The sequence below is a fragment of the Notothenia coriiceps genome, unplaced genomic scaffold (genome assembly GCF_000735185.1).
Source record: "Notothenia coriiceps isolate Sejong01 unplaced genomic scaffold, NC01 NC01_scaffold00005926, whole genome shotgun sequence".
NCBI classification, from domain to species: Eukaryota; Metazoa; Chordata; class Actinopteri; order Perciformes; family Nototheniidae; genus Notothenia; species Notothenia coriiceps.
In genome coordinates, this window is record NW_011338627.1 from 56,772 (window position 1) to 82,398 (window position 25,627).

Genomic DNA, 25,627 nt, shown 5'->3' on the forward strand with positions numbered 1-25,627 from the left:
AACTCCGGGGACTTCCGGCCGGGGATTTTGGGCGGCAGTATACGCCGTGAAGTTGTTTGCGGCCTGCCAGTAAACCCAAAGCAGAAGAAGAAGAAGTGACGTTAGCGGTTTCATTTGCCTAATCCACCCTGTGAACGCGATCTGTACTTAGTTCATGAGAACTAAAGAGTTCTCAGGAACCTTTGTGGGAAAAGTACTTGGTGTGAACGCGCCTATAGACTTAAGCAGGCTTTACAGAATGCAGAACTTTGTTTGAATTGCCTGAATAAAAATGCCATGTTCGATATATTTATCATAAATGAATCTCATTCCTCTTCACAGGACCCATGCCAGAGGGATGGACAACAGGGACTTCTGGAAGGTCTACTATGAAAACCTGGAGATGGTGGCAGGGATCGCTGGTGAGGGCTCCTGATGCTTCAGATCGTAAAACTCAGCTTTGGTGTACTTAACTGCAAGGGGAAAACGAGCCAAAAACAGCCACACAATTGATCTTCCTTTTCTTTGTCATAGAAAAAGAACTGCATGAGGATGATGAGGACGATGAGGAGGAAGAGGAGACGGATGTTCAGGCCGAGCCAGGATGTGACGTCATTGAGAGCGGGGACGTGGGGGTGCTGTTCCTAGAGCAGCTGAAGTTGACCGCCAACCCCGACGAGAGGACGGACTTCCTCAACTTCCGCATCCTGCTGTGGCGCTGCATGACGGAGTTTCCTGAGAGAGTGGAGCCGCGCTGCCGGGAACTGTGCCCCCTGCTGCTCCGCTTCATCAGGTCCGCGGTGTTGGATATACTAATTGCCTAATTGATCATCTTCCTGATCTGCAAGTATCCTAAGTATTCTTGATTTTTACCCTGTGTCTCCAGGAATGAGTTTTACACCTCCGACCTGCTGGTGGCACCCACTCAGGACCTGAGGAAGGTGGATGACGCTGCCCAGGAGGAGTCTGGGATGGCTGTGGAGGAAGAGGAGGACGAAGATGAGCAGGAGGCAGAGGAAGGAGGCAGGCAACAGAAGAAGGCTCCTCCAAAGAGAGCCGCTGCAAAGTAAGACATCAGTCACACTGAACGATGTTTCAAGCTGCCATGGGATGTTTGGCATTAACAGCAAGTAGTCAGGTTTTCTTTTTTCACTTAGGTTTCTATAATATCTGAATAAATAAGATACAAAAAATGCAAACAGAACATTATTAAAACAAATGTAAGAACTGATATCTGAACAATTTAGTTGTTTTCTTTATACACAAACCTGTTTCTCTCCAAATCCCTAATCCCTTTTTTAGCTAATAAAAGAAGCCAGCATTTTTTCTAGACCTTCGCCTAAATAAATAGTTAAAGAAAAAATGTATATCAAAATTGACCAGGATTTGGACAAACAGTAAAAACGTCCCCCCTCGAGGACTAATTAAAGGGGCCCTAATATGCTTCTTGGGGTTCTCCATTTCGTGTAGTGTGTTATGTAGGGTTTGTTTGTACACCTTAACTGGTATTACTGACCCTTGTGTGGATCTTTTTCTTCCAGACAGCTGATCGTCCACCTGAAGGTGTTCGCCAAATTCACCAACCCTCGCTCTCTCTACCTGGAGAGCAGCCTCAGTGATCTCTATAACCAGGTAATCCTAAAACCTCACACACACTTGTCGTCTACCAACATTAGAGCTGCTTAATATTGACTATTTTCGAAGGCATCAAAGCATCTAAATATATCTCTCTGTTTCCAGTTGCTCTGCCACCAGGACCAGCAGATCCAGCGAGTGGCTCTGGAATGTGTTCTCACATACAAGGACGCCAACATAGTACCATACAAGTAAGAAAACCACCTGAAGAGATGGACAGGGAAGCACACTTACAGTAATATGTCTCTTAATGCAACAATCTCCCTTTCTTTCCATCAATGCGGTCGTTGTGAGCATATTTGATAGTAATCAGAGCTCACGTCCTCCACCCTCTATGGTTACAGGCGGAGGAATGTTAAAATCCCCCTCAGCGCTGACTGCTCAAAATCATGACTCCTATTGTCTGTTATCAAGCTATCCATTTACTGTAGCTGAAGCCTACCTGCAGACAGATGTGTGTTTCTGAGGAAGTTTAGCATTACATATCATTGTGGTTGACTCTTTGTTCAGGATCTGGATGTCACGCTGACAGGCAGCCGTGAACAGACCCTGTGATTTAGATTTATTTTAATGTATGTATTATTTGTTCATTAAATGCACATATACAGTATCCCTTTGTATTCGCTCTGAGTGTCTGCCATGATACGTGTATGTGTACAAGCAGTTCAATTCTTACAAGTATATTGTGTTTTGACTTTTGTGTGTGTTTGTACAGGGAAAATCTGGAAAGGCTACTTGACGACAAACACTTCAAAGAGGAGATTGTCCATTTCAACATTTCTGAGACAGGAGTGGTGGATGCCTCACACAGAGCCAGGCTCATCCCACTGCTCATGAGGTACATGTTTGTGTTCAGTTGTTTTCCGAGCTGCCTTAAGGCGTGACACTACAGGCAAAAACACAAAGTAATTTCTTTTCGTTGACTGCTCAATTTAAATGTATTTGCTTCGATAAAACATCTCCTTTCACACTATTGGAAAGGTGTCTCGATTACCGTGTCTATTTCCTTCTGCAGATTTTCTTACATTTAGCGAAAGTTAGCTTAGATAATGCCTTATCTTGTTTTTAAAATGTGTTATCTCTCAGTCACCATCCCTGTGTTTGCTGTTTCAGGATCCTGTTTGGCCGCATGCGCAGTAAAGCAGGCAGTAAGTTCCAGGGGAAGGCGAGCTCCGCCTCCCGCTCCTCCATCATCCTGCGCTTCCTGGCTGGCTGCCAAGCGGAGGAGCTGGGGATCTTCATCGACCTGCTGCTGGAGCCCGTCTGCCATTACAGCCAAGGTAGCTAAGGCAGAAAATACAATGAAAATCCATTAATAAAGTTTAGTTTTCCTACCCCAGTCTGAAAACACCTTTCCTTTTATTAAAATCCTTTCCTTCCTCAGGTACCTGCCTGGCTGCGGTGGAGAAAGCCATCGCTGACACAGATGTGGCTGCCGTCCTGCCTCTGGGCCGACAGCACAGCCTTCTGAACATCATCAACGTAGTGATCCAGAAACTGGGTCACCTGATCAACATCTACCTGCCCAAAGTGCTGCAGATCCTGCTGTGTGTCACCGCCTCTGTGTCCACCATCCTGGACAAAAGGCTGCAGGTAATCAGGAGAGGCATTGACGAGACTATTTGTTTGTTGAACTGATTTTGTGATCAGATCAAGCCTTAAAACACCTGTTGGTTACATAGTGATGACCTTCCCCTCTTGTCTCAGCTGCGTGCGGGGTGCATCAGTCCTCTGAAGAACCTGAGGCGCCTCGGCGTCCTGAGGATCCAGGACTTTCTGGACGGCTTCGACTCCTACAGCTTCAGCGCAGACGAGCTGGATGCCGTCTTTGCCGCTGTGGTCTGGCCTCAGGTACATCATGCAAACAAATGTTATGTCACAGTTCAATGAAACTTGAAGAGCATACAATGATCCCTAGCCCGGGCTATACATTTATTCAGACATGTTTAAAGGTAAATACTAACACGTTTACACATGGAGAGATAGCGACATGGTACTTATAATTATATACGTCCAACAAATATATATCGTTGAATTTGTAGAGCTGGCAGCCGATGTACTGGGGATTAGTCCCTGACATTTCTCAGGAAAACAACTTCCCTCAAATAAAGGCACTGATGGGCCAAAGATATGATATTTAAAGAAACAACAATAATAATAATAATAAGCATAATTAATAGTAAATAGATTAATTAAATAGAACATACTTTCCCTTAGAGGACTGGGTTGTAATTCCTTTTAGTTTTTTTCCGTGTCTGGTTAACACTTCTTTTTGTACAGGTGTGTCGTCTCTCTACAGAGAGCCCCTACTCCCCCACCCCTCTGCTGAGACTCATCCATGTGTGGTGCAAAAATGCCAGGTAAACATCCAGCTCTCTCCTTCTTATCCAGGTAGCAGTACTTTTTGTATCCAGAGTGAGTTTATGGAGGTACATTGATTCTTCTTTGGTCCATCTGTCTCAGGTACTACCCACTTCTGGCTAAGCAGAGGCTGAACCATCCGGAGTGTGACATCCTCCTCAACGTCTTCGCCCTCCTCTCGGCCAAAAAAGTTTCCACAGTGACCATCGCCATGGTTATGGACATAGCCGAGTCCTTAGCAACCACTCAAGACTTTGTGGCCTCGGAGGATGAGACGGAGCTCAACGTCAACAACTGTGTGTTCCCGCAGCCTAAAGAGGGCGCTCTCATCGCAGCTGGTAAGCAGAGTTAGGGTAATATATCCAATCCAATGTCAGTGTTGCTGCTGAGTTTAATGTGTTGTATCTCTTCCAGACGCTCTAACCCAGGGCTCCAGCCTGCTGCTGCCTCACATATCCACCCTGCTGAACTACCTCAGCGGAGTCGTACGCAACTCCGACCGACTGAAGAAGAAGAAGTTCAGGGTTCAGGTCGCCAAAGAGCTCAACATCCTCTCCAAGTCAGTGTTTTCTCTGGATAAGAACATACAGTATCGTTTTTCCGTTTCACTGTGTGTGGAATTAGCTCTTAGAAATTGCCTTTTTTTGTTATGACATACAATCATAAAACCCTTTGGGGGTGTTTCACATATATTTATGAATTATTATTATTATTATTATCCTTTTTCTTTTGTGCTTAAACACTTTCTTTGTGTTACTTTATCTAAATGCACATGGTAGTGTTCATATAATAGATTTTATGTGATCACGTATATTTTGTGTCTTTCCTATTCTATCTGTGATTTTAAAAACCAAAAAACACACTGAGCAAAAAAACTAAAATGGCCTTTTATGTCTCGTCAAACTCCTTTTGGTGCGTGACTTTTCCTCTGTCAGGGTCAGTCGGTTTGTCAGCGACAAGGAGCAGAGCTCGGTGCTCATCACCCTGTTGCTGCCCTACCTCCACAAAGGCCACAATCCTGAGGTAAGACTTTGAACCCCTTAATGACATCTAATGCTTTCTGCTTTACCTCCATGCTGCCAGTGAGGAACCTTACTGTGTGTTTCTTTCAGGAGACAGAGATCGACACCCTGGCCACGCTGCAGAACCTCCTGCGGCAGTGTGTGCAGCCCTCAGACTTCCTGCGGCCGCTCAGCAAGCTCTTCTCCGTCATCCAGAACAAGCTGCCCAGAATGGCCCTCACTAACGTCTTCCAGGTACAGCAGGCCCACAGGGATCTGGTCACATGACAGTAAATACATCTAACACTTAGTGTGGTGACGAGGAAATCAGTCCTGGAAATTAATTCTCTTTTATTCAAGAGATTTAAATATCACTTAAATTGATTGGATATCCCTTAAATGAGATACATTGTTACAGGTTGCAGACCCATATTGTTTAAATATCCTAATTAAATGTTTTTTTAATGTATTCCTGCTCACTGTTCATTACCCATGATGCTTTGCTTTCAGACTCTTTCGGATTTGGAGCCCTCACTCAAGTACATCACTGATTTAGCAACAAAGGTAAGGTCGTTCACGTTAAATATTATGCATGATGTATGAAAACCAACAGCACTTACAGACTGGAATATTGACTCCAAAATATATTTCTCTTTATTACATTTAAATCATTTGTATGAAGTTTAAAAGAAGGCCTCTGGACCTTGTCAGTTCACTGTCTTCATTCATTTTTTTCTTCGCCATTTTCCCGCCTACTGTAGTACTCTAAAGAGAGATGTATACTTTGCCACATTAATACAAAAAGTATGGGAAATTGCACTTAGCTGCATAACTGCTGACGAGAGCCGACGTAGGTTTCAAATGAATCCGCATCCAAAACCCTTTCTGAATGTTCCTGCAGCTGAATGCGTTCGACAGTCGGCACTTGGACGAGATCCACTTCGACGTTCGTCTCTGCGCTTTCCAAGAAGCCTCCAGGCGAGTCAAAGAAATGACCACTCTGGACCTGGACTACATCGGCACCATCATGCACAACGTCTTCCACACCTTTGAAGTAAGTAGATATGTGACACAGATGCAGCTTTAAAGTACTTTAAATACCTGTTATATACACGATTCATTTCCCACCTCCTTTCTCCCTGCAGATCGGTGACATGTCGCTGGGAGACAACGCCAACCTGTGTCTGTCTGCAGTCATCACGCAGCTGGCGGAGATCGGCGCTGGAGAGCAGCTCTACAAGGACATCGTGCAGCACACCATCCTGGACGCCGTGCACAAGGGGCTCCGCAGCAAGACAGACGTAGGAACACACAGCCTTCCTAGGAACACACACCCTTCCTCCACTAGAGCTCTGAATATTAAACTCATTCAGTGTGTTTTAAAATGTCCTCTCCTTCACTCTACCAGAGCGTGCAGCATGAATACACCACCGTGCTGGCCTGCCTGGTGAAGACCTTTCCCACCAAGAAAGAGTTCAGAGACCTGGTGCAGCTCACCAACTACCACGACCTGGAGTCTGACTTCTTCGAGCACATGAAGCACATCCAGGTAGGAGAGAAACCTCACTCCCATGTCCCCTCTTTCCTCAATCTATTATTGCTTTGTTTTCACCATATATAACTCCTGATGGCAGACCGGAGCTCTCACACCTATTAGGGATTTATTACTATACATTCAGTAGTAAACATGTGCCAACCTAACTACAGTCAGCCAAAATCTTTATAAAACTCATTTGTAACAACTGATGACCTACTTATCTTTGAGGCAGAACACTTTTTTTCCTGAACTTCATATTCATAATTCCTGCATACCAGATGATAATGAGTTTCTTTCTCTTCAGATCCACCGTCGGGGTCGTGCCCTGAGGAAGTTCGCCAAGCAGCTGACGGAGGGCCAGGTGGTGCTGACGCCCCGCTCTCTCCAGCATTACATCATGCCGTACGCCATGACCGCCCTGCTGGATGAGAAAATGCAAAAGGTGACTGAGGCCCGAAACATTCTGAGAAAGAAAACAAGTGTTGTGTGATGTGTGTGTGTCTGACCCTCCTCTCCTCGCACACTTCAGCATGAGGGCATGATAACAGCGTCGGTGGAGGTGGTGGGCGCAGTATGCCGCAGGCTGACGTGGTCTAAGTACCTCTACTACCTGAAACACTTCATCCACATCCTGCAAACATCGCAGGTGGAGCAGAAGCTGGCTGTCAGGTGTCTAATTTGACTTTTTTTTTACGGTTTATTTGAGTATTTCTTTGCTATTTCTGATTCTGAACATGACCTACTGAGGCATTTCGTAAAAGTCTGTACTAAGAGATCCCCTTTTTCCACTATACCTCTAGTTTGCTCCTCACAGTCCTGGATGCTTTCCACTTTGACCATCAGACCCTCAGCAGAGAAATGGAGGCTGCCAAGGCCAGAGAGGGTGAGTGATACCATTTACAATTCTGTATTTCAGACAATCTAGGTCTGATTAATCAAAATGTGTTGAATTTCAAATCAATCAAACATCCTTGTCTTTATCAAGCTGTGAGTGCCGCAATGGAGGCCGATGGCGAGGAGCAAGCTGCAGCCGACGAATCGGAAGCAAGCGATGATGAGGAGGCAATGGAGGTAGAGGGTAAAACCGATCCATCTGATGTCCCCATGGAAACGGACACCAACAGTGGAGAAAATGGCGACGTCCCCAAGCAGGCAGCTACCACTGTAGCCAAGGTGCCGGCGGCTCCCCCCCCCATGGCGGTGTCCAGCGGGCTGCCGCAGAGCACCGAGGAGCTGGGGACTCTGATCAGCGCCATCCACCAGACCGTGACTAACAGCGTGCTGCCCCGCCTGCACAAGTGTCTCAATGCAAAGGTACAATACACAAACACACTAATACCATTTAACATGTTTGAATTTTGAGATCCTTTTGGTTGCATTAATGTGGCAAGTATGTGAGAGGCATGTGGTGCAGTGGGTTGTGAGTTGGTGTTCGGATCAGGGGGTCACAGGTTCAAACCCCACTGCAGTCAGCATGTCGTTGCGTCCCTGGGCAAGACACTTCACCCCAAATTGCTCCGGTGGTGATTGTCTACAGTATTCAGTATGTAAGTCGCTTTGAATAAAAGCGTCTAACATGTAATGTAATGTAATGTGAGATGTCACTCAACCTCGGCTCCTATGTTTTTAATCAAATGTGTAGCCAAAATACAGACAACCCCTTAAAAAGGCAAAAATGTCCCATTGAAACTAAGGAAAATATGTTCTGCTATGAAAATATAACAATATATATTTGTTATAACAAAATAAGTTTAGCACTGGCTTTAAAATCAAAGTTTTTACAATGTTCCATAGTCACTTGCCCTACGGTACAAATACATGCCAAATCCTGATTTCTTGCACAACAAATTATTAAAATCAATGTTGTTGCTAATTCATTGACACCAGACAATAAATACAACTGACATGACTCTGACATTATTGTACTCTGTGTGTATGTTTTGTCTAGATCAAGCGTGACGATGAGCACAAGGCAGTGAAGTCAAAGGATGTAAAGGATGAGGAAGTGGCCAGAATACCGATCGCCTTCGCCATGGTCAAACTGATGCAGACGCTGCCACCAGCCATCATGGAGGTCAACCTGCCTGGGTATGCAGCTGTGGTGGATGTGTTTTGAAAACTATACTATAATAACACTATACAAACACTTCACTGTCCTTGTTTACTTGTTTGTATGTACAGATCAGGTTCACTTAAGAGTCTGGTGTGATGTTCATTTAAAATTCCAACATTTTACTGATATTTCGTATTTTTCTCATCCAGCATCCTGATCAAGGTGTGTGTGGTGCTGAGGAACCGCTTCCAGGAGGTCCGTGACGTGGCGAGGGGAACTCTGGTGAAGATCATAGAGACTTTAGGCTTCCGCTACCTGCAGTACCTGCTCAAAGAGATGCAGGGGCTCCTGGCTAAAGGCTACCAGGTACGAGAACACATAGAAACACAACCGTAGAAGCATGTCAGCGTCCTCTTTAAAAGTCCTAATGTACCCGTCTGTTTCTCTGTGCTCCCCTCTGTCCAGGTCCACGTGCTAACATTCACAGTTTACCAGCTGCTGACAGTCCTCAGTCCAACCCTGAAGAGCGGAGACCTGGACGCCTGCATGAACATGCTCATCGACGTATGAACGCACCACAAACCCACATAGAGCCCACTATTTTATACACAATATATTCAAAGTTTTAGTTTGTATCCAATCTCCCCGTTTCCTGTTGGACAGATCTTCAACAACGAGCTGTTCGGGCCTGTGGCCGAGGAGAAGGACGTGAAGGGGATCGTCTCCAAGCTGATGGAGGCGCGACACAGCAAGAGCATGGACTCCTACGAGCTGCTGGCTCGCTACTGCAGCAAAGAGAGCGTCACCAAGTTCATATTGCCTCTAAAGGAGGTGAGGGGGAGGGGATATAAGAAGACACTTGAGTAAATACAAGAATCAATATGAGTCTTAACTCTACTAGTCTTAAAACAGGTGACTTGACATGATGCATTGACTTTCAGATGCTGGATAACTCAGCCAGTCTGAAGGTGTGTATCCGGGTGGGGGCCGTGCTGCGGAGGATGGTCCTGGGTCTGCTCGTCAACGATGGCATGACGTCTCAGGATATCTTGCTGCTGTGCCACGGCCTGGTCAGCCAGAGTCTGCCGCTGCTCACCAAGAGAGACCGGTACGCACACACACACACACACACACACACACACACACACACACACACACACACACACACGCTTTGATCAACATCCAGAAAACACCCATGTTCCTCTTGTACTAATTACCATGTATTACAATGTGTGTGTTTGTAGAGAGAAATCCTCAGTGAAGCCCCCCCCAGACCCCAGGCTGCCCCCTCCCAGCTGCCTGCTCCTGCTTCCAACTCCAACGAGGGGGGGGCGGAAGGCTCCAGTCAGCAGCCGCACCAACATGCACATCCTGGTGGACACCGGCCTCAAGGTGCACATTCAAACTCTCCCGCATGTTATTAGCATTGCTAGCGCAGTTCACTTCTATAGAAACTACATTCTTCTCTAACATTATTTACTGGCTACGGAATATATTTTGGTGATCCATTTTCTATGTCTGGTCTAAATCGTTTTCTTTCCTGTGTTTTATCTAAAGAACAGATTAAAAATGCTGATTATTTGGTGGCCTCTTGTGGCCAAAGTGAACATTACAACAACAAACACTTAGGCCACTTTTAATCAAATTGAACATGTAAGCAACTTCCAGAGATTATCATGGTAAAAAATTGTTTTAATTAGCTGGAGTAAACACAGGAGAGCCAATTAAGATCAAACATAGAAAATTGATTACCAGATTAGAAATGTATTTTCCATTTGCCTCTCAGGGCTTCCGTATATTAACCACTTTTCTACTGGAATAGATATTGCATGTTTTCTTTACCATTAGAAAGAAGGAATGCCTCATGTTGTCTCAGATGTGTATGTCTGAAAAAGAATCTGGATTGTTAATAAGGCATTGTGGGTTTCTGTCTGTTTCTCAGCTGCTCCACCTGAGTCTAAAGAAATCCAAAGTGACGTCCTCCGATCCCACGGCTCTGCAGATGCTGGATCCTTTCGTCCTGCTGCTGCTCGACTGCCTCGACTCCAGGCACGTCAAGGTACTGACATTTTCTTTTAACATAGGAACCTTTTTATCACACCAAATGTTGAGCACCAGCCAATCAGACTCGGATAACCTCACCCCTCCTCTCCTGTCTCCCCCCCTGCAGGTGATCACGGAGGCTCTGGTGGCCTTCACCTGGCTGCTGAAGTTCCCTCTCCCAGCAGTGGAGCAGAACGCAGACCAGATGACCAAGCTGCTGTTCGTCCTGCTGAAGGATTACTCCAAGGCCGGAGCGGCCCGCGGGGAGAACTACCAGCTGGTGCAGAACTGCTTCAAGGTACCATGACTCACACAACACATATGTATGCTCACACTTTTGAAAGGGAGAGCAATTCAATCAGGTTTTAAATGAAAACTGCTTCTTTGATCTACGATTTGTTGTCTTTCAGGCTATTACCATACTGGTGAAGAATGTCAAAAGCAACCAGATCTCAGAGACACAGCTGCAAGTGCTGCTGGGATACGCTGAGGAGGACATCTACGACCAGTCCCGCCAGGCCACCGCCTTCGGCCTGCTGAAGGTAACCGCTCACATGTTGACATGAGTGTTTGTGGGGCTTCGCATAAAGATCACCCATGTAACATTTGAGAATGTGCCCCTGGGTTATGTGTTGAAATGTGTTTCTGTCTTTGTATCGCTCTCCTCCAGGCAATTCTGTCCAGAAAGCTCGTTGTCCCAGAGATGGAGGAGCTGATGACCAAAGTGGCCAAGCTTTCTGTCACCGGCAACAACGGCGGGATCAGAATCCACTGTCGACAGGTACCTACACATAACAAGAAAACAAGACAAGCCCCATTTTTACTATATGATGAAAACCGGTTAGCACAAATGTTTTAAAATATGTGTATTCAGCCAGTGTTTATGTTTTGCAGATCTATCTCAAATACCTGCTGGACTACCCCCTGGGGAAGAAGCTGAGGGGGCACCTGGACTTTGTGGTGGCGCAGCTGCACTACGAGCACGACACCGGCAGGGAGTCAGTGCTGGAGATGCTGGCCTACATCTTCCAGACCTTCCCTAAGGTTAGTACATTTACTCAAGTCTGAATAAAAAATGGAATTGTTGTTCCCTCTTATTTTACCAATGGTGATTTCTGACCTTGCTTATTTAATCATTCCCGCTCAGGAGCTGCTGCTGACGCATTGCGGCTTGTTCTTCGCCCCGCTGGCCCTGGTTGTGGTCAATGATGACTCGGCACGCTGTAAGAAAATGGCCGCCATGGCCATCAAGGCATTGCTGGCCCAGCTGGACATTAACCACAAGAACACCATGTACTCCCTTGTCAACACCTGGCTGCATGCAGAAAAGGTACAAATCCACTTTTAATGTCTTCAGTATCTTTGTAGTGTGTTTCATTATTGAGAAATATGGTGATGTCAATAGAAAGATATAATCCTAAGTTTGAGAACATTCCCTCGAATACCACTCTTATAGTAAATTAGCTAATTTAATGAATATCATTCTCCTACCATATCATGCTGCTATATGTCTTTAAGGCATGCAGATGTGTGTGCTGCTTTTCTACAATCAAAGATTTGAATATTTTTCGGCACAAAAGGAAAGATAGCTTCCTAATGCTCTCGCCTATCACTAACACCCCCCCCGCTCTCTCAGGCCAGCATGCGGCGTCTGGGAGCTCAGATCTGCGGCCTGTTCGTGGAGGTGGAGGAGGAGCAGTTCACCCGCCGCCTGGACGACCTGCTTCCTCTGCTGGAGAAGGAGATAAACCCCGTCAACTACGATGACGTGAGTGGACACCTTCACACTGTCTTTGGCGGAAAGTTTGAAACATGACAAAAAGGTCCTTAAACCCCTGTGTGTGTTTCAGATCGAGGAGGAGCAGGACGAGAAGGGGGCGGACCGGCTGCTCTACAGTTTCCTCACCCTCATCACCAAACTGAGCAAACACTGCAGCCTGCTGGAGATCAGACAGCCTCACGACACACTCACTCTTATCTGGGGTAAAGAAACAACACACTCTCTGTTACACACACTGAAAAGACTGGATCCAGCAGGCCGGTTAACATTTTATTTTTCAATCTGATGGTTGACAACGGTTTCGTTATCTGGGGATGATTCTATCTAAATAAAATAATATTTACAAACTATTAGCAGACTTACAATAATAACCAAAATAATAATAATTATCGTAAATAAGGTTCAGTATTTCACTTACATCATTTCATGCATCCACAGGATTAAACTGCTCTCTTTTCTTTCAAGGTATGAATCGAAGGGAATCTAGAAGGCGGGTCTAACATAAACAAAACAATCTGTTAAAGTTAAACTAAACATTTCATCGACGGATTGAGTACAAACAATTTACAGCTCCATGTGCCAACTCACAGTTCCTTTGTTCTTCAGTCTCTGGTGGGAAGGAAGTGAGTGACAGGCCTGAAGGGCGGAGCTTTAAAGGCTTTGGTGGAGGTGGTGATGAGGGTAGAGACTTGTGATTTTTAACACTCAAACTTTCCTCATCTTACAGGTCACATTGAAGCCCACCTGCGGTACCCTCACTGCTGGGTGTGGCTGACCTCCTCGCAGCTCTTTGGTCAGCTGTTTGCAGCCCATCCGGCGGAGCAGCTGGTGGCTGGCTGGAGAGGAGAGGGTGGAGACGCTTCACCTCAGTCCCCAACTACTGCTTTCATCACCAGCGGTCTGGACAAGAAGGTGGGAAACTGTTTTTTTTCTAGCTTTGATCCAACATCTGCATTTCCCCCTCATTGTTTAAACTCCCTTTTCTCTGGTTTTATGCCATTCAGATGAGAGAGCTGGCGTTGTCTTTCTGCCATCAGCTACAGTCCAAGTTCCTGGACACAGCCTCAGGAGAGCAGGTAACCATCTCCACCCAAAATACTTTTCTGTTAAGGATACATTCAAATCACACAAGGTTTGATTGACAGCAATGTTCTGACCCGCCCACAGGTGGTCAAGAACCTGCTGTTCGTCGGCAAGGTGATCTACCTCGTTTCCCCCGAGTCTGACGCCACGCCCGCTCAGGAAGAAGTGAAAGAGGAAGAGGAGAAGGAAGAAGAGGGTGAGGTGGAGGAGAAGGAAGAAGAGGTGGAGGAGAAGGAAGTAGAGAAAGATGAAAATGACAAGGAGAAGGAAAAGGAAGATGAGGAAGAAGACGATGAAGACGATAAGGACGACCGGCCGCCTTCCCTGCTGTGGCTGATGAAGAAGCTGTCGCTGATGGCAAAGAGAGAGGCGGCACACACTCCCAAAGTTCCTCTGAAGGTACACAAAGAAACATAGAAAAGAGTTTAATGTCCAATTCACTGGTTAACTTCAGTCACGTTCTCTAATCTAGTCTACTTCCAAAATGTTTTCTTCTTAAAAGTGAAAAATATCTTTTTAAATGTTTAATTCCTAAGATAGTTAAATGTATTTTCCTCCACTACTTCCCACAGAGAACGTGTGTGTTTAAGTTCCTGGGAGCGATAGCCATGGACCTGGGGAAGGAGCGACTCGGCCCCTATCTGAGCACCATCATCACTCCTCTGTACAGGGAGCTGGACAGCACCTACGCAGACCAAGGTAAGAGTGAACACCTGTCTTTAAGAAAAGGGGAAATAACCGTTTGACAAGTGGGAAAATGGCAGTGAAATAAACTCCATGCTTGTCTCTGTGTCCAGACCCCACCCTGAAGAACCTGGCTCAGGAGCTGATCGAGCTGCTGAAGAGATACGTGGGGCTGGAGAAGTTCTCTCTGGCCTTCTCTGGCGTCCAGAAGGAGTTTTCACAGAGGAGAGCCGCGCGCAAAAAACACAGAGCCATGCAGGTATGAAGACGTTATCCATACTTACACAAAAGCAACCACTTTGTTTCCAGCCATCGTCTAACGTTTGCCCTTTTTGTTTTCCAGGCGGTGGCTAACCCAGACATCGCAGCCAAGAAGAAGCTCAAGAAGCACAGGAACAAAATCGAAGCCAAGAAGAGGAAGATTGAGTTCCTCCGGCCCGGATACAAAGCCAAGAGGCAGCGGGGCAACACGCTCAAGAACCTGGCCATGGTGCAGTGAGCCGTGTCAGTTTAGCAAGCTGACCAAGAAAGAGACTTTTGTGATAGAGGACATTTCCATGTATTGGTGGGATAACTGGGCTGCAGAAGTGTCCCTTAATGATGTAACAATGACTTTCTCTATTTGAATTCATGTCAAGTGACGAAGCAACAGCACAGGAAAGAGATGGCTCTCCCTGCTGGTTTGCTAAGTGTGAAAACAAGGAGATTTCTAACCCAACTCTTCTATGAGGGATCCAACAGCCTCCTGTGTGTGTAACAGAAACAAGACCTCATGTGACAGCAGGATTTCTCTGTATTAGCTTAATATAAACTTTAATATCCTGCTGTAAAAAAAAGTGTAGACATGTCCTCAGATTTATATCCCGTGCAATTTCATGTACAACTTGTTTTTCTTAGTAAAAAGACATTTAAACGGATCATCTGTCTTTTGGTATCACTTGTCTTTAAATCAATCGACCCTTTACACAAAATGGTACAATCACTGATAGCAATCTTTACTGAGAATCATTTTCACTGTACAAGCAGATATAAATATGCAACCATAAAACTTTGAGCATACAGTTAGTGTTCAGTAACTCGATGACTAATATGCCAAAGCTGCACTCAAGGATTTCAATGGAAAAAAGGCTTTAACTACTTATTTAAAAAATAGTGGGAACAACACAAATGAACAGGAGGAAAAAAACTACAATAGAAATCCATGACATTGTATCTGCCTGACGGTGTTGTACAAAAACAGCCCAGGCTGCAGTAACACTCGGCCAGAGGACACATAGTGGAAATGGAGTACTTTTTTTTTTTAAACCAGAGTCCAAATTTCTAAGAAAGAAACCACAAACATTTCATTCAAGCCAGCAGACTGTTTACATCGAGATATGTTGGATTGAAAATGTGCTGCACTAAATATTGGCATTCAGTGCTGCTTGGCTAGTCCAGCATACGGTAATACAATTGTCTAATGAGTTTGCAATGCAGCCGATCATAGTGACGTTTCCTCAGATCAGAAGCAAGACTTAGCTCTCACTGACTCCTGATATTTGTCTTTTTGGGAAAACACTGCCTCCTGGTGGACATCTGGACATCTGCAGGCTTCACAGCGTGACCCCTCTGTTAGAAGATGAAGCCAACTGATGCAGCAAAGACACCTTATTTGAGAAAGCTAGAGGGTTGTAGTAAATGGAATATTCACAAAGACTTACATATAGATTCTTCCTAATCAATGATAACCTTATTAAAAGTAGAATCGTAACATTAGCTTCATTTAACACGTCTGTTCACAGGTGTTTCACATTTGTATGTATTTGTAAAACACACAAAAATAAAGATACCAACTTGTCTATCACTGAGGTTGCTTTAAAATCACACAAGACACCAGCATTAAAGAGATGGGGGCATAGTGAGTGAGTGTGTGTGTGTGTGTGTGTGTGTGTGTGTGTGTGTGTGTGTGTGTGTGTGTGTGTGTGTGTGTGTGTAGTGTGTGGGTGTGTCCAATCCAGACGTTACTGCAGCCTTCACTTCAGAGTCCCAGGCTTGAAAGGCTTTAGGCATTGGGAGGGCTTGGCCAAGGCTTGAGGTGGGAAAGGAGTGCAATCTCGGGTCCATGGGGAAGAGGGGAGGGGTCAGTCACAAAGGCGTCATACAGAAGGGTCAAAGGTCAGGAGTATATACAGAGTGGGAGGAAGCCTTTACTGTCGGCTCTTCAGGGAGTCCACCAGCCTGCAGAGAGTAAATACAATTCAGCCTCAACAAACAAGGAACAGAACACGTAGAGTTATGAACCAATAATGAATGGGTTATGAAGTGTAATAAACATCTTCTTCCTCCTCATTGTCATTTCCTCTACTTTACTCTACATATTTTTAAGTATATTGCACTAGTATTTTGATCTCTTCATGGTTTGTATGTTCATTCCTACCATTCCATTGCCTCATCCAGGCCTGTGCCCTTCGTGGCCGAGGTCTTGAAGATCTGCCATTTCCTGTCTTTGAGGGCGGGCAGGCCCAGAGAGTTGGCCACCTCAGTGGGCGTCATCGCCTGGTCCATGTCTTGTTTGTTTGCAAATACAACTAGGATGGCTTTCTTCAGCTCTTCCTCCTGTGCAAAACACAAGGTCGCAAAATGACATCATGAAACAAAGAGAAGAGAGTCAGAGATAAAGCAGTTATATATCAGTGTAATGGAAGCAAAAACACAGATACAAATACGTTCTCAAATACTTTGAGAACATTTCTGACAATCTTAAATATGTGAAATATGTAATGCCATCTCACATCTGGATTGAACCAACGCAAATCAAGACACAGCATTGTTTTCCTGAGTTAAGGTTAGTTCAGAACTTAACTAATTACATTTGCAACTAGAAAATATGTTTGGTTTGACCTTGGACCTTGGATTTGTGAACTTGACAAATTGCTATAAATTACCACTGTACTAAAAACAGTAGTGGTTCAATTCCAGTTTCTAATGGGATTAAAATGATTTACATATATATGGTCAACAATTACTTATTACAAAATATATTCGAGTCCCATTGTAGGACAAGTGGGAAATGTCACCTCATGATGGCAGTAGGGGAAAGGTAAGGATATTTAAAATTAGGCAAATTGATTCTTTGTAGGCATTAGGTGTCAGGAAAATATATCCAGCACTAGTTGACTGGAGCTTGTATTGAAATATGTTCCTATATATCTTGGTTTAATGTGATAGGGTGGAGTTGAGAATACGCCCACTAACCTCCAACATGGCCACCAGCTCAGACTTGGAGATGCCCATCCTGTCACGGTCGCTGCTGTCCACCACGTAGATGACTGCGTCTGTGTTTGAGTAGTAGCACCGCCAGTAGGGCCTGTCGAACAGAGAGAGGAGCACAACGGTTAAAAAGATGGGAGACAGAGAGGAGGACGAGGAGCAAAAGAGAAAAGCAGTGTGCTGACAGGGCAAGAAACAAAATGATGACACAAGGCAATCACACATCACTCCTTTGACTTCCCAGTGCATCCCCGATCTGCCACTCACCTGATACTCGTCTGTCCTCCCAGATCCCACACCTGGAACTTCAGGTTTCTGTATGTGACGGTCTCAACGTTGAAGCCGATGGCTGTGCGGGAAGAAATCAAAATGGGTACAAATATGAGTCTGATTATCACCAAAGTCTCATCTGGATGTGCAGTGTGCATTTCCTCTGGGTGTTGCTGTCTTGGTTTAAATGCTTATCAGACTCAACCCCCCTTGGTGGAAATCATGCAAATGTTTAGCATCTGATCATTTACATTACAACTATTTTGCAAACCACTGCACAGAAAGTCAGGATTAAATGCAACATGTAATGAATATTTAATTACAATCCTGTCTGTGGACGACTAGAATATATTTAATAGTCTCTATGATTTTGATCCGGCTAATATCTTGCTTTAAAGCCGCACATGTGCGTGATATACTTTCATTTCAATGTATAAAACACAAACTGAGGGGTACTTAGTATGGACACTTTTTTTATCTGATAACCTTTAAACAACCATTTTAATTTCCAATGGAATCAGGAGCTCGCCAACATCAGTATAATCATTAACTGTAGTAATCCAATGGGTGAAACTGGTTTCTTTCATTTGCTCACCTTAAATCAAACCCTTCAGTGTATCCAATAAAAATATCCACCAGACTGGTTGGCTGTGTTTACCAAGCCACGCCATGCAGTAACATTATTCATAATCTAATTGTGCTTGTATAGGTTGTTCTTATAAGACAATCTAATACACAGATATGTATGTATCTAAGGATGTGGAAATAATGGTGTGGGAATAAAAAAAAGAAAAGTAAACCAGTACATACTGGGGATTGTAGTGACCACCTCTCCAACCTGCAGGCGGTACAGTATGGTGGTTTTTCCGGCGCCGTCCAGACCCAGGATCAGAATCCTCATCTCCCTGGTGCCAAACAGGCCCGAGAAGAGGCTAGAGAAGAAACCACCTGAAGATTTGACAAACAAGGAAACAGTGTTAATGCTGAGAGAGGTAGCTTTGGATTCATAATCAACTATAGCAGCAAATAGTTTGAAAGTGTTGAGTTACACATTACTTTGGTCTGTTCAAAACAATGCTGGGAATTATTTTTTCATAGTTTTGACTAGCATTAAACAACCAGATGATACAGCATATAAAGTGATTCAATGGTAAACCGACCATCAAATTAGTCTTTACTGTGCCTGCTAGAACAATTTAAAAAGCAGTGAGGAAGGTGAAAGACATGGGAGTGAATCAAACGTTTTTCAACATCCTGAAGAGCTCTTTTTCCGGATGTGCATGAATCACATAACGTGTTGTCAGTGTTACTGAGGTGGTTAAGCAAGTTAGCTCAGGTTAGCTTAGCTTCAGCTATTGACGTTGTGGCATGATTGATTTAAATGAAGACACCAGGTTGTCGTGCTTTATTCCTTATGCCTATTAGAAGATATCTTAAAACGGCTAGCCCGAATAGCATAAAGACAAAACGTTTACAATATGTCCAGACACAAACACACCATGAATGGAAAACTCACGGTATTCCCAGTAAATAGCTAACATTTAACGTTAGCTTGCTAGCAGGCAGTAGTTGCAATCCTCGTTAAATGAAGCAGGAATATACTATACAGAGCTACATCGGTATCTAATTACTCATATGTATGTAGGTTATAAGTAATCAAAAGACACATGCATATTATATCGACGATTAGTTAAAATACTGACCCATTTCGATAAGACTACGGTCCTTCGTTCAGCTAGACTTCCGTGTGGTTGACGTGTCGATGAACTGTCACCAACTCTGGCTTCGATTTTGTTTCTCAACATTCGACACATTCAAAATGGAATATTTAACTGTACATTTGACTTATAACAAACTATGCAACAAGTTAGAAAAAAACGTCAGGAATATTTTTAATACATTTTGAGTCTTCTAGATTTTATGAACGTATTTTTGATTTATAAAAACATAAATATTTGTGTCGAAAGTGCTGTTAATGAAAAGAAGATGTACACAAAGCTTTGGTGCAGGGTACATTCATGAAGCCAAAACGGTGTAGTGTTCCCAGTTGTTTAACATTAAATGTATTTTTTTTATATATATTCTAAAATAGTTAAAGATTCAGTAATACAACTAAGAGTAATGATTCAAATATAAAAATAGAACATGTACATATATAAAAACGGATTATGGGATGACCACAAAACTAAACAAAATACAGTAACGTCTATTCTCATATAAGAGGATGAGCCACTGTAAATGGCGAGTTATCTTGAACGCAACACACATTCGACGAAGGAGTTGCCCTCTCTCAACAGCATCACATTATGATCACCTCAGACAAGAAAGATTTTGGAGATAGATGTAAAAGCTGCTTCATGCAATATTAATTTGATGCAAAATGCAACCCTTCTGAACAGTTTAGAATAACTTTATAATGCGGGAATTGCTCTGAGCTTTAATTATCAACGGATGGACCTGGTGCCTGTCGGCTGAGACATCATTTACGAGCGGCGGTGAGACAGACGAGGCGGGACCGGGATGGTGGAGCGGTCGGACCGAGCCCCTCTGCTGGACTGGGAGGAGATTCCGTCCGCGGAGAAGCCCGGAGGAACAGTACCGGTGGCAGCACAGGTCAAGGACCGACTGGCGAGCCCCTCCAACAACCGTACCTCACCAGGATGCTCGGCGCAGGGGTGGAGCAGCGGACCAGGGGGTTCCACTTCCAGCAGGTCTGTCCCCGACGGCTGCAGCGCCCCACCCGCGACCTCCAGCACCTCGGCGGGCAAAGATGAAGCCCTGCATGCCAACAACGAGGAGCATCTTTCGGATTCAGGATCGACAGAGGAGTCGTTGGATGACAGGATGGTGAAATGGGAGGAAAAGGACCAGATCGTGTCGGTCTTTGTGGTTGCGTTCAATACCAGATCAGGTGGGACATTAAATATGCAACATGGAATTTTAAACACTATATAAGACACAATAAATGGAAATGATCTTTGTAGACAGGTGAAGGGAAAGCAGATGCCTCGAGTCGTCAAGCAATCCACAGTCTGACGCCCAAAATGCAGAGACCAAGTCTGCAGAACGTTCTCCTACAGGTGTGGCTTTTTCTGACCTGGCCATAAGTTAAGAGACATGAATAAAAGCCCTCTGTAGCCTAAATACAGAACAGACATGTCAGGATGAGAAATGGGATGGAAATCAGTCAGCTGGTCCTTTATGGAGAGCAGGCCTATACATTTGTAATGAGGGGCATGTTGAAGACAGGGCGAGCCCCTGTGAAATAGTACCCAACAAGGTTATATCGCCTCGAGGACTGATCAATTTAAGAATCATAAGATGTAGCCTAATGTTTCTAAAGGATTACAAAAAAACTCACAGAAGAGATTCCCTACAGGGTGGAGCTGGGTGCTTTATGATTTTGCAGCATGTCAGGTTGATCTGCAGAAAAGGGTGAGGCTATAACAGGTTTTAATGCTTTTTTAGATTTGCTCAGTGAAATGAATACTTCACAACGACCACATGCCACACAGTGCAAAACCTTCCAGGTGGAGCATCTGGATTACATTTTGGTCTGTACAGTAGTAGTATAATACCACTGTTACACTCCACTAATGATGACACATTTGACCTTAGCACCAGATCAAGGATTCACAGGGTAACACATGATAGGATAAAACAGGATACCTTTTTCATCAGGATGTGAACAGAACAGAAGGTGAATCTAGATATGAAGTAATATTATATATAATACATCACTGCTCTGTCTGTTAAATTAATATAACTCTGTCGTTGTGCACCTGGAGCAGAAAACATACCCTTTTAAGCAGTATGTTGTTATTTGTATTCATATTTGCAGAATATTACAACCACGATGAATTGGTGTGTAACATATTGCACATATTTCAAGTGTTTTATGCACTCACAGCCAAATATGTTGTATCCAATTTAAAAACTACCTCACTGTTTGGCAAGTCACTAGAAATTGCCAAATTTCTACATAGAGATTAAAAACTCATTTTTCTGGCAGAAAAAGTTTAGTATATCTCCATTTTCAAAGGTTTTTAGTGAGTATTTATTAGACCTTTTTTTATTAAAGATTGCAGCATAAAAGTGACAGGAAATGAAGAAAGGAAGAAGCGGTAGAGACATGCAACACTGTCCTACAGACACAGAGATGCTTCCTATTTTCAAGCAAACAAATGAGGTCTACAGATTTCCTCAAACACTTCTGAGTCTGTTCTGTACTAGAGCACCAAGAAGATCAAGTACTTCCCCTATTAATAAAGCTGGTGACAGAGACAATAATTTGATGATCGTTTCTAAAATAATTGAATCAAGAGCCACATGACAGAGCAACAGCATTCTGAGTTTGTTCTTTTTTTCACAAATGGGATAAAAAGCGAGTATTAAAAAACCCCTATGTCTCTAGGGGCCTTTTATAATGCACTTCCTGCACAGGAAATAGCTTTGTTAGACCATGCATCATACTTAAAGCTAAATACATAAAGTCAATAACAGCTGTCAGAGTGGTAATAGATCATCTTTGGTGTTCCGCCGCAGGTGGGTGATACAGACCTGTAGACTCGATCTGACAACTGTACATATATATATATATATATATATATATATTCCTGCTGGAACTCCACTGACGGAGCTAATGTGTAGCTAATGATTAGATTGAAAAGCCTCACTGGCTGAGTCACCTTCTCCGTCTCCCTGCTCCGTATCACACCATATTTGCTCAGCTGCCACTCGAGCATCAGCCCTCACATAATGAATTCTAAGGAATCCAGACGAGCTGTTGCTGCTGTTTCGTGAGCAAGAGAAGAAATGGGGATAATTTATTAACAGTCTGGCCTTGTGTCAGTGCTCTGTGTGTGTGCTTTAACGTTATCTCTCTGTTGCCGGGGCGGGATAGGAAACATGCTGGAGTGGTGTCTGCCCAAAGACATGGACCTGGAGGGAGTGGAGTTCAAAGCCATCGCCAGCGGCTCCCACAGGGTCACCACAGACTTCATGTAAGCATGTGCACAAAACAGGACACAAACAAAGCTCATTTTCATATTAGGATGCGGCCCCATGCCTCCTCCCTGGCAGGACAGAACCACACAAAGTGTTGCCTGGCAAAAAGAAAAAAATACCCAGCCATCTGGCATTGCCTTTGCTTTTCATGACTCATGGATTCATCTCTCTCTCCCCTCCGTCCATCCACAGATACTTCCGGAAGGGCTCTTACTTTGGGCTCGCCTGCTTTGCCAACATGCCGGTGGAGAGCGTGGTGGAGCGGGGCGCGAGGATGAAGTCGGTAGGGATCCTGTCGCCTTCCTACACCCTGCTCTACCGCTACATGAGCTTTCTGGAGCATCAGGTCAGGTAAGAGGACCTTGTTTGTTGAAATAACTAAGATGTTCCTTCAACAAAAACAGCTCCAAATATAAATTGATTAGTTGTCAAGCATCACATTAATAGCCTATTGCCTAGAACTATTTTGAAAATCAAGGCCATTTTTAAAGAAAAAAAGTAAAACATCTCTGATTTGAGTTAAAGGGTTATTATGCTTTTTGGGGGTTGTATTGTTTTATATTGTTTTTTGTGCGTGTAAATGGTCTGCAAAAGCAAAAATCCACAAGCTCACTCCAAAGTAACTATTTCTCCCACACACAAATGTTTTGAAAAATATCCTTTAATTGATTCAACATTTCACCCTCAGAGCACTGTATGTCCCATGATACTACTACTACTAAGCGGTTTAATGTATGTCAATATTAGTCCTAAGGTTAGTTCCCATATGGCCACAAGAGGCTGCTATTCAGACTCTTCTTAGCATAGTTCCTCTTTTCTCAAATAGATCACTCTCACACTTTTTCTCTCTTCCCATATATCAAAATCACACTTCTTTAACCCCCTTCCTAACTTTGTTGGGGTTGAACGCCACATGAACTTCATTTTTAATCCCAAGATCTGTCACACTTTCTCTTTGAACACAGTTCTCTTTATATCCCTCTTTCTCTCCGCCTCAGTTCCCACACTCCTGGCCTCCAGTCATGCAGCGGTCATGCTCTTTACTCATCATTCACTGCATTGCTTGCTCCAGATTCCCCATCTGCTGACTGCCATGCCACATTAGATCAACGGCTCACTGTTGGTCGTTAAGTGTTTAACACATCAAGGAATTTGTGGATACTTTCATTTTTTTTCTTCACTTCTTTTGCATTTCTGATCTTTCTTCCCCTGGCCCTTGCAGCTAGTGGAACTGATTAGCTTTACATAGACATGCTAATGATGCTAACTTGATCATTTTAGCCTATAATATGTATGTAACTCTCGGTACAGTTTGTGACACATGAAAGCAAGCTGTTTGTAAATCTTATATAAGAACTTATACTTTGATTAGATGGTAGATTCCCCCTTTAAGGTCATGATCTCATTTGTTGCTCAATACATTTTTATGCAGCGGAAGTCTGCAGTAGTATTGATTAGCAATTTATTAAGTAATTTATCAGGCAACCATTTGCTCTCAAGTCTCTCAAAGGTGAGAATTTGCTGCTATTGCCTTGTTTTCTATCATTTAAATTGGATATATGTGGAGTATTGGACTGTTTTTCAGACAAAACATTGAACTTGATTTGAAGCTTTAAATTAATCCAGTTGTAATGTCCCTGAATGTCACTTTTTGCCAGGCTCCAGCTTCAGACCCCAGGCCACTACTCTCCTCTGGAGGCTTTCTATGAGGACAAGAGAGCAATACTGCCCCCCAGTGGTGATGGTGTTGTTAGTGCATGTCCAGCCAACGCCTGGGGGGCTGCAATCAACCACAGCATGCACCCTGAGATGAAGGTAAGGACATTTCCTCTTGTTTTTATGTATACACCGTATGACTCAGTAACCTTGGTGTCTCTGTTTGAATACCTGTGGAGCAGATCACCCACCCTGCAGGCTGCATGTCCCAGTTCATCCGCTTCTTTGGGGAGCAGATCATGGTGCTGTGGAAACTGGCTCTCCTCCGCAGGCGCATCCTCATCTTCTCCCCTCCACCTGTGGGCGTGGTCTGCTACAGAGGTGAGGACGGAGTTATCGAAATGGGAATTTGAATAAATAGTTTTATGAGTTCTGCTTTCTTACCTAGTCAGATAAGAACATTGATACTCTAGTGCAGGGGTCGGCAACCCCTGGCACGCGTGCCAGCATTGGGACGCGGCACCGTAACCAGTGGCACACTAGGAATAAGTGGAATAAGTGTGCAAAAATATTTAAATTGTATTTTCGGATCCTGAACGAGACCGCCGCCAGAGCGCGTCTCCTCGTTACCTGCAGAAGGAAGCCATGCACGTAACGCAGCCCCGCTCTCTTTATCTCCAGGTGACTTTGTGCCGCTTTCCTCCGTGGTGCAGTGCTGATCGTTTCACCACGGAGGAAAGCACTTCACTAATTGCAGTACCCATAAGGAGCTGTACAAATGCCTCAGTTTTTGCGTGGCTGTGTATTTAGTTGAAAGCCCAGTGGCGATCTGCTCATCTGAAATAATATGCTACAAAGGGGCGGACTGGCCATCTGTGTGTTGTAACTTCCCTGTCGCTCCAAGACCGTAGTCGAGAAGGGCAGAAGCAACAAGCTTCAGGTTCAATAACCCACTTTAGAGAGAGGAAAGCTCTTCTTGGGAGGCCGTTGCATTTATTTAGCTGTTCTTCTGTTTCACAAAATACATCACAGACCTCTGTTTTTCTGCTTCCTCGTTTCACTTCCAGAAACATACACACGTTCTCTCCATAGGTTCTCTCACTGTCGCTCTCCCATCCACAAACTCACATGCACAAGCCACACCCCTCTCTCTCTCTCTCTCTCTTAAAGGGACAGCGATCTCATCTCACTCTGCATGACCCTAATATCATAGCATGTGTGCTCTGGAGAATCACAGAACGGACGATCGTCCTTATTATTATGCCGTTTAAACCAATTATTTAAATGTG

At 44.1% G+C, this 25,627-nt stretch overlaps 3 protein-coding genes across 3 annotated transcripts in view; 2 read left to right on the forward strand and 1 right to left on the reverse strand.

Moving 5' to 3' along the window:
• Positions 1–15,318, forward strand: part of LOC104943308 (small subunit processome component 20 homolog) — a 15,963-nt gene extending 645 nt beyond the window's left edge. The window contains exons 2-43 of the mRNA XM_010768663.1: positions 322–401; positions 514–772; positions 866–1,045; positions 1,521–1,611; positions 1,720–1,805; positions 2,330–2,452; positions 2,728–2,894; positions 2,999–3,207; positions 3,322–3,465; positions 3,895–3,974; positions 4,078–4,313; positions 4,390–4,534; positions 4,911–4,998; positions 5,088–5,231; positions 5,487–5,540; positions 5,878–6,030; positions 6,122–6,277; positions 6,385–6,525; positions 6,818–6,955; positions 7,043–7,182; positions 7,314–7,396; positions 7,499–7,827; positions 8,462–8,601; positions 8,776–8,932; positions 9,032–9,130; positions 9,230–9,397; positions 9,508–9,674; positions 9,811–9,958; positions 10,509–10,625; positions 10,737–10,907; positions 11,020–11,151; positions 11,280–11,390; positions 11,504–11,653; positions 11,757–11,939; positions 12,246–12,377; positions 12,460–12,592; positions 13,117–13,301; positions 13,394–13,465; positions 13,557–13,871; positions 14,045–14,171; positions 14,270–14,415; positions 14,500–15,318. Of these exons, the coding sequence (XP_010766965.1) occupies positions 322–401; positions 514–772; positions 866–1,045; positions 1,521–1,611; positions 1,720–1,805; positions 2,330–2,452; positions 2,728–2,894; positions 2,999–3,207; positions 3,322–3,465; positions 3,895–3,974; positions 4,078–4,313; positions 4,390–4,534; positions 4,911–4,998; positions 5,088–5,231; positions 5,487–5,540; positions 5,878–6,030; positions 6,122–6,277; positions 6,385–6,525; positions 6,818–6,955; positions 7,043–7,182; positions 7,314–7,396; positions 7,499–7,827; positions 8,462–8,601; positions 8,776–8,932; positions 9,032–9,130; positions 9,230–9,397; positions 9,508–9,674; positions 9,811–9,958; positions 10,509–10,625; positions 10,737–10,907; positions 11,020–11,151; positions 11,280–11,390; positions 11,504–11,653; positions 11,757–11,939; positions 12,246–12,377; positions 12,460–12,592; positions 13,117–13,301; positions 13,394–13,465; positions 13,557–13,871; positions 14,045–14,171; positions 14,270–14,415; positions 14,500–14,655 (6,235 nt within the window). The 3' untranslated portion in view covers positions 14,656–15,318. The remainder of the gene's footprint in view (positions 1–321; positions 402–513; positions 773–865; positions 1,046–1,520; positions 1,612–1,719; positions 1,806–2,329; positions 2,453–2,727; positions 2,895–2,998; positions 3,208–3,321; positions 3,466–3,894; positions 3,975–4,077; positions 4,314–4,389; positions 4,535–4,910; positions 4,999–5,087; positions 5,232–5,486; positions 5,541–5,877; positions 6,031–6,121; positions 6,278–6,384; positions 6,526–6,817; positions 6,956–7,042; positions 7,183–7,313; positions 7,397–7,498; positions 7,828–8,461; positions 8,602–8,775; positions 8,933–9,031; positions 9,131–9,229; positions 9,398–9,507; positions 9,675–9,810; positions 9,959–10,508; positions 10,626–10,736; positions 10,908–11,019; positions 11,152–11,279; positions 11,391–11,503; positions 11,654–11,756; positions 11,940–12,245; positions 12,378–12,459; positions 12,593–13,116; positions 13,302–13,393; positions 13,466–13,556; positions 13,872–14,044; positions 14,172–14,269; positions 14,416–14,499) is intronic.
• Positions 15,131–19,448, reverse strand: arl1 (ADP-ribosylation factor-like 1). Its single transcript, XM_010768659.1, has 6 exons — positions 19,379–19,448; positions 18,486–18,623; positions 17,673–17,754; positions 17,391–17,502; positions 16,573–16,751; positions 15,131–16,373 (listed from the first exon to the last, which is right to left on the reverse strand). Exons 1-6 carry the CDS (start codon positions 19,380–19,382, stop codon positions 16,343–16,345), a joined length of 546 nt encoding a protein of 181 aa, XP_010766961.1. The 5' UTR covers positions 19,383–19,448; the 3' UTR covers positions 15,131–16,342.
• Positions 19,449–19,950: 502 nt separating this feature from the next.
• Positions 19,951–25,627, forward strand: part of LOC104943309 (protein LCHN-like) — an 8,741-nt gene continuing 3,064 nt past the window's right edge. The window contains exons 1-5 of the mRNA XM_010768664.1: positions 19,951–20,586; positions 22,579–22,678; positions 22,875–23,033; positions 24,341–24,497; positions 24,581–24,719. Of these exons, the coding sequence (XP_010766966.1) occupies positions 20,196–20,586; positions 22,579–22,678; positions 22,875–23,033; positions 24,341–24,497; positions 24,581–24,719 (946 nt within the window). The 5' untranslated portion in view covers positions 19,951–20,195. The remainder of the gene's footprint in view (positions 20,587–22,578; positions 22,679–22,874; positions 23,034–24,340; positions 24,498–24,580; positions 24,720–25,627) is intronic.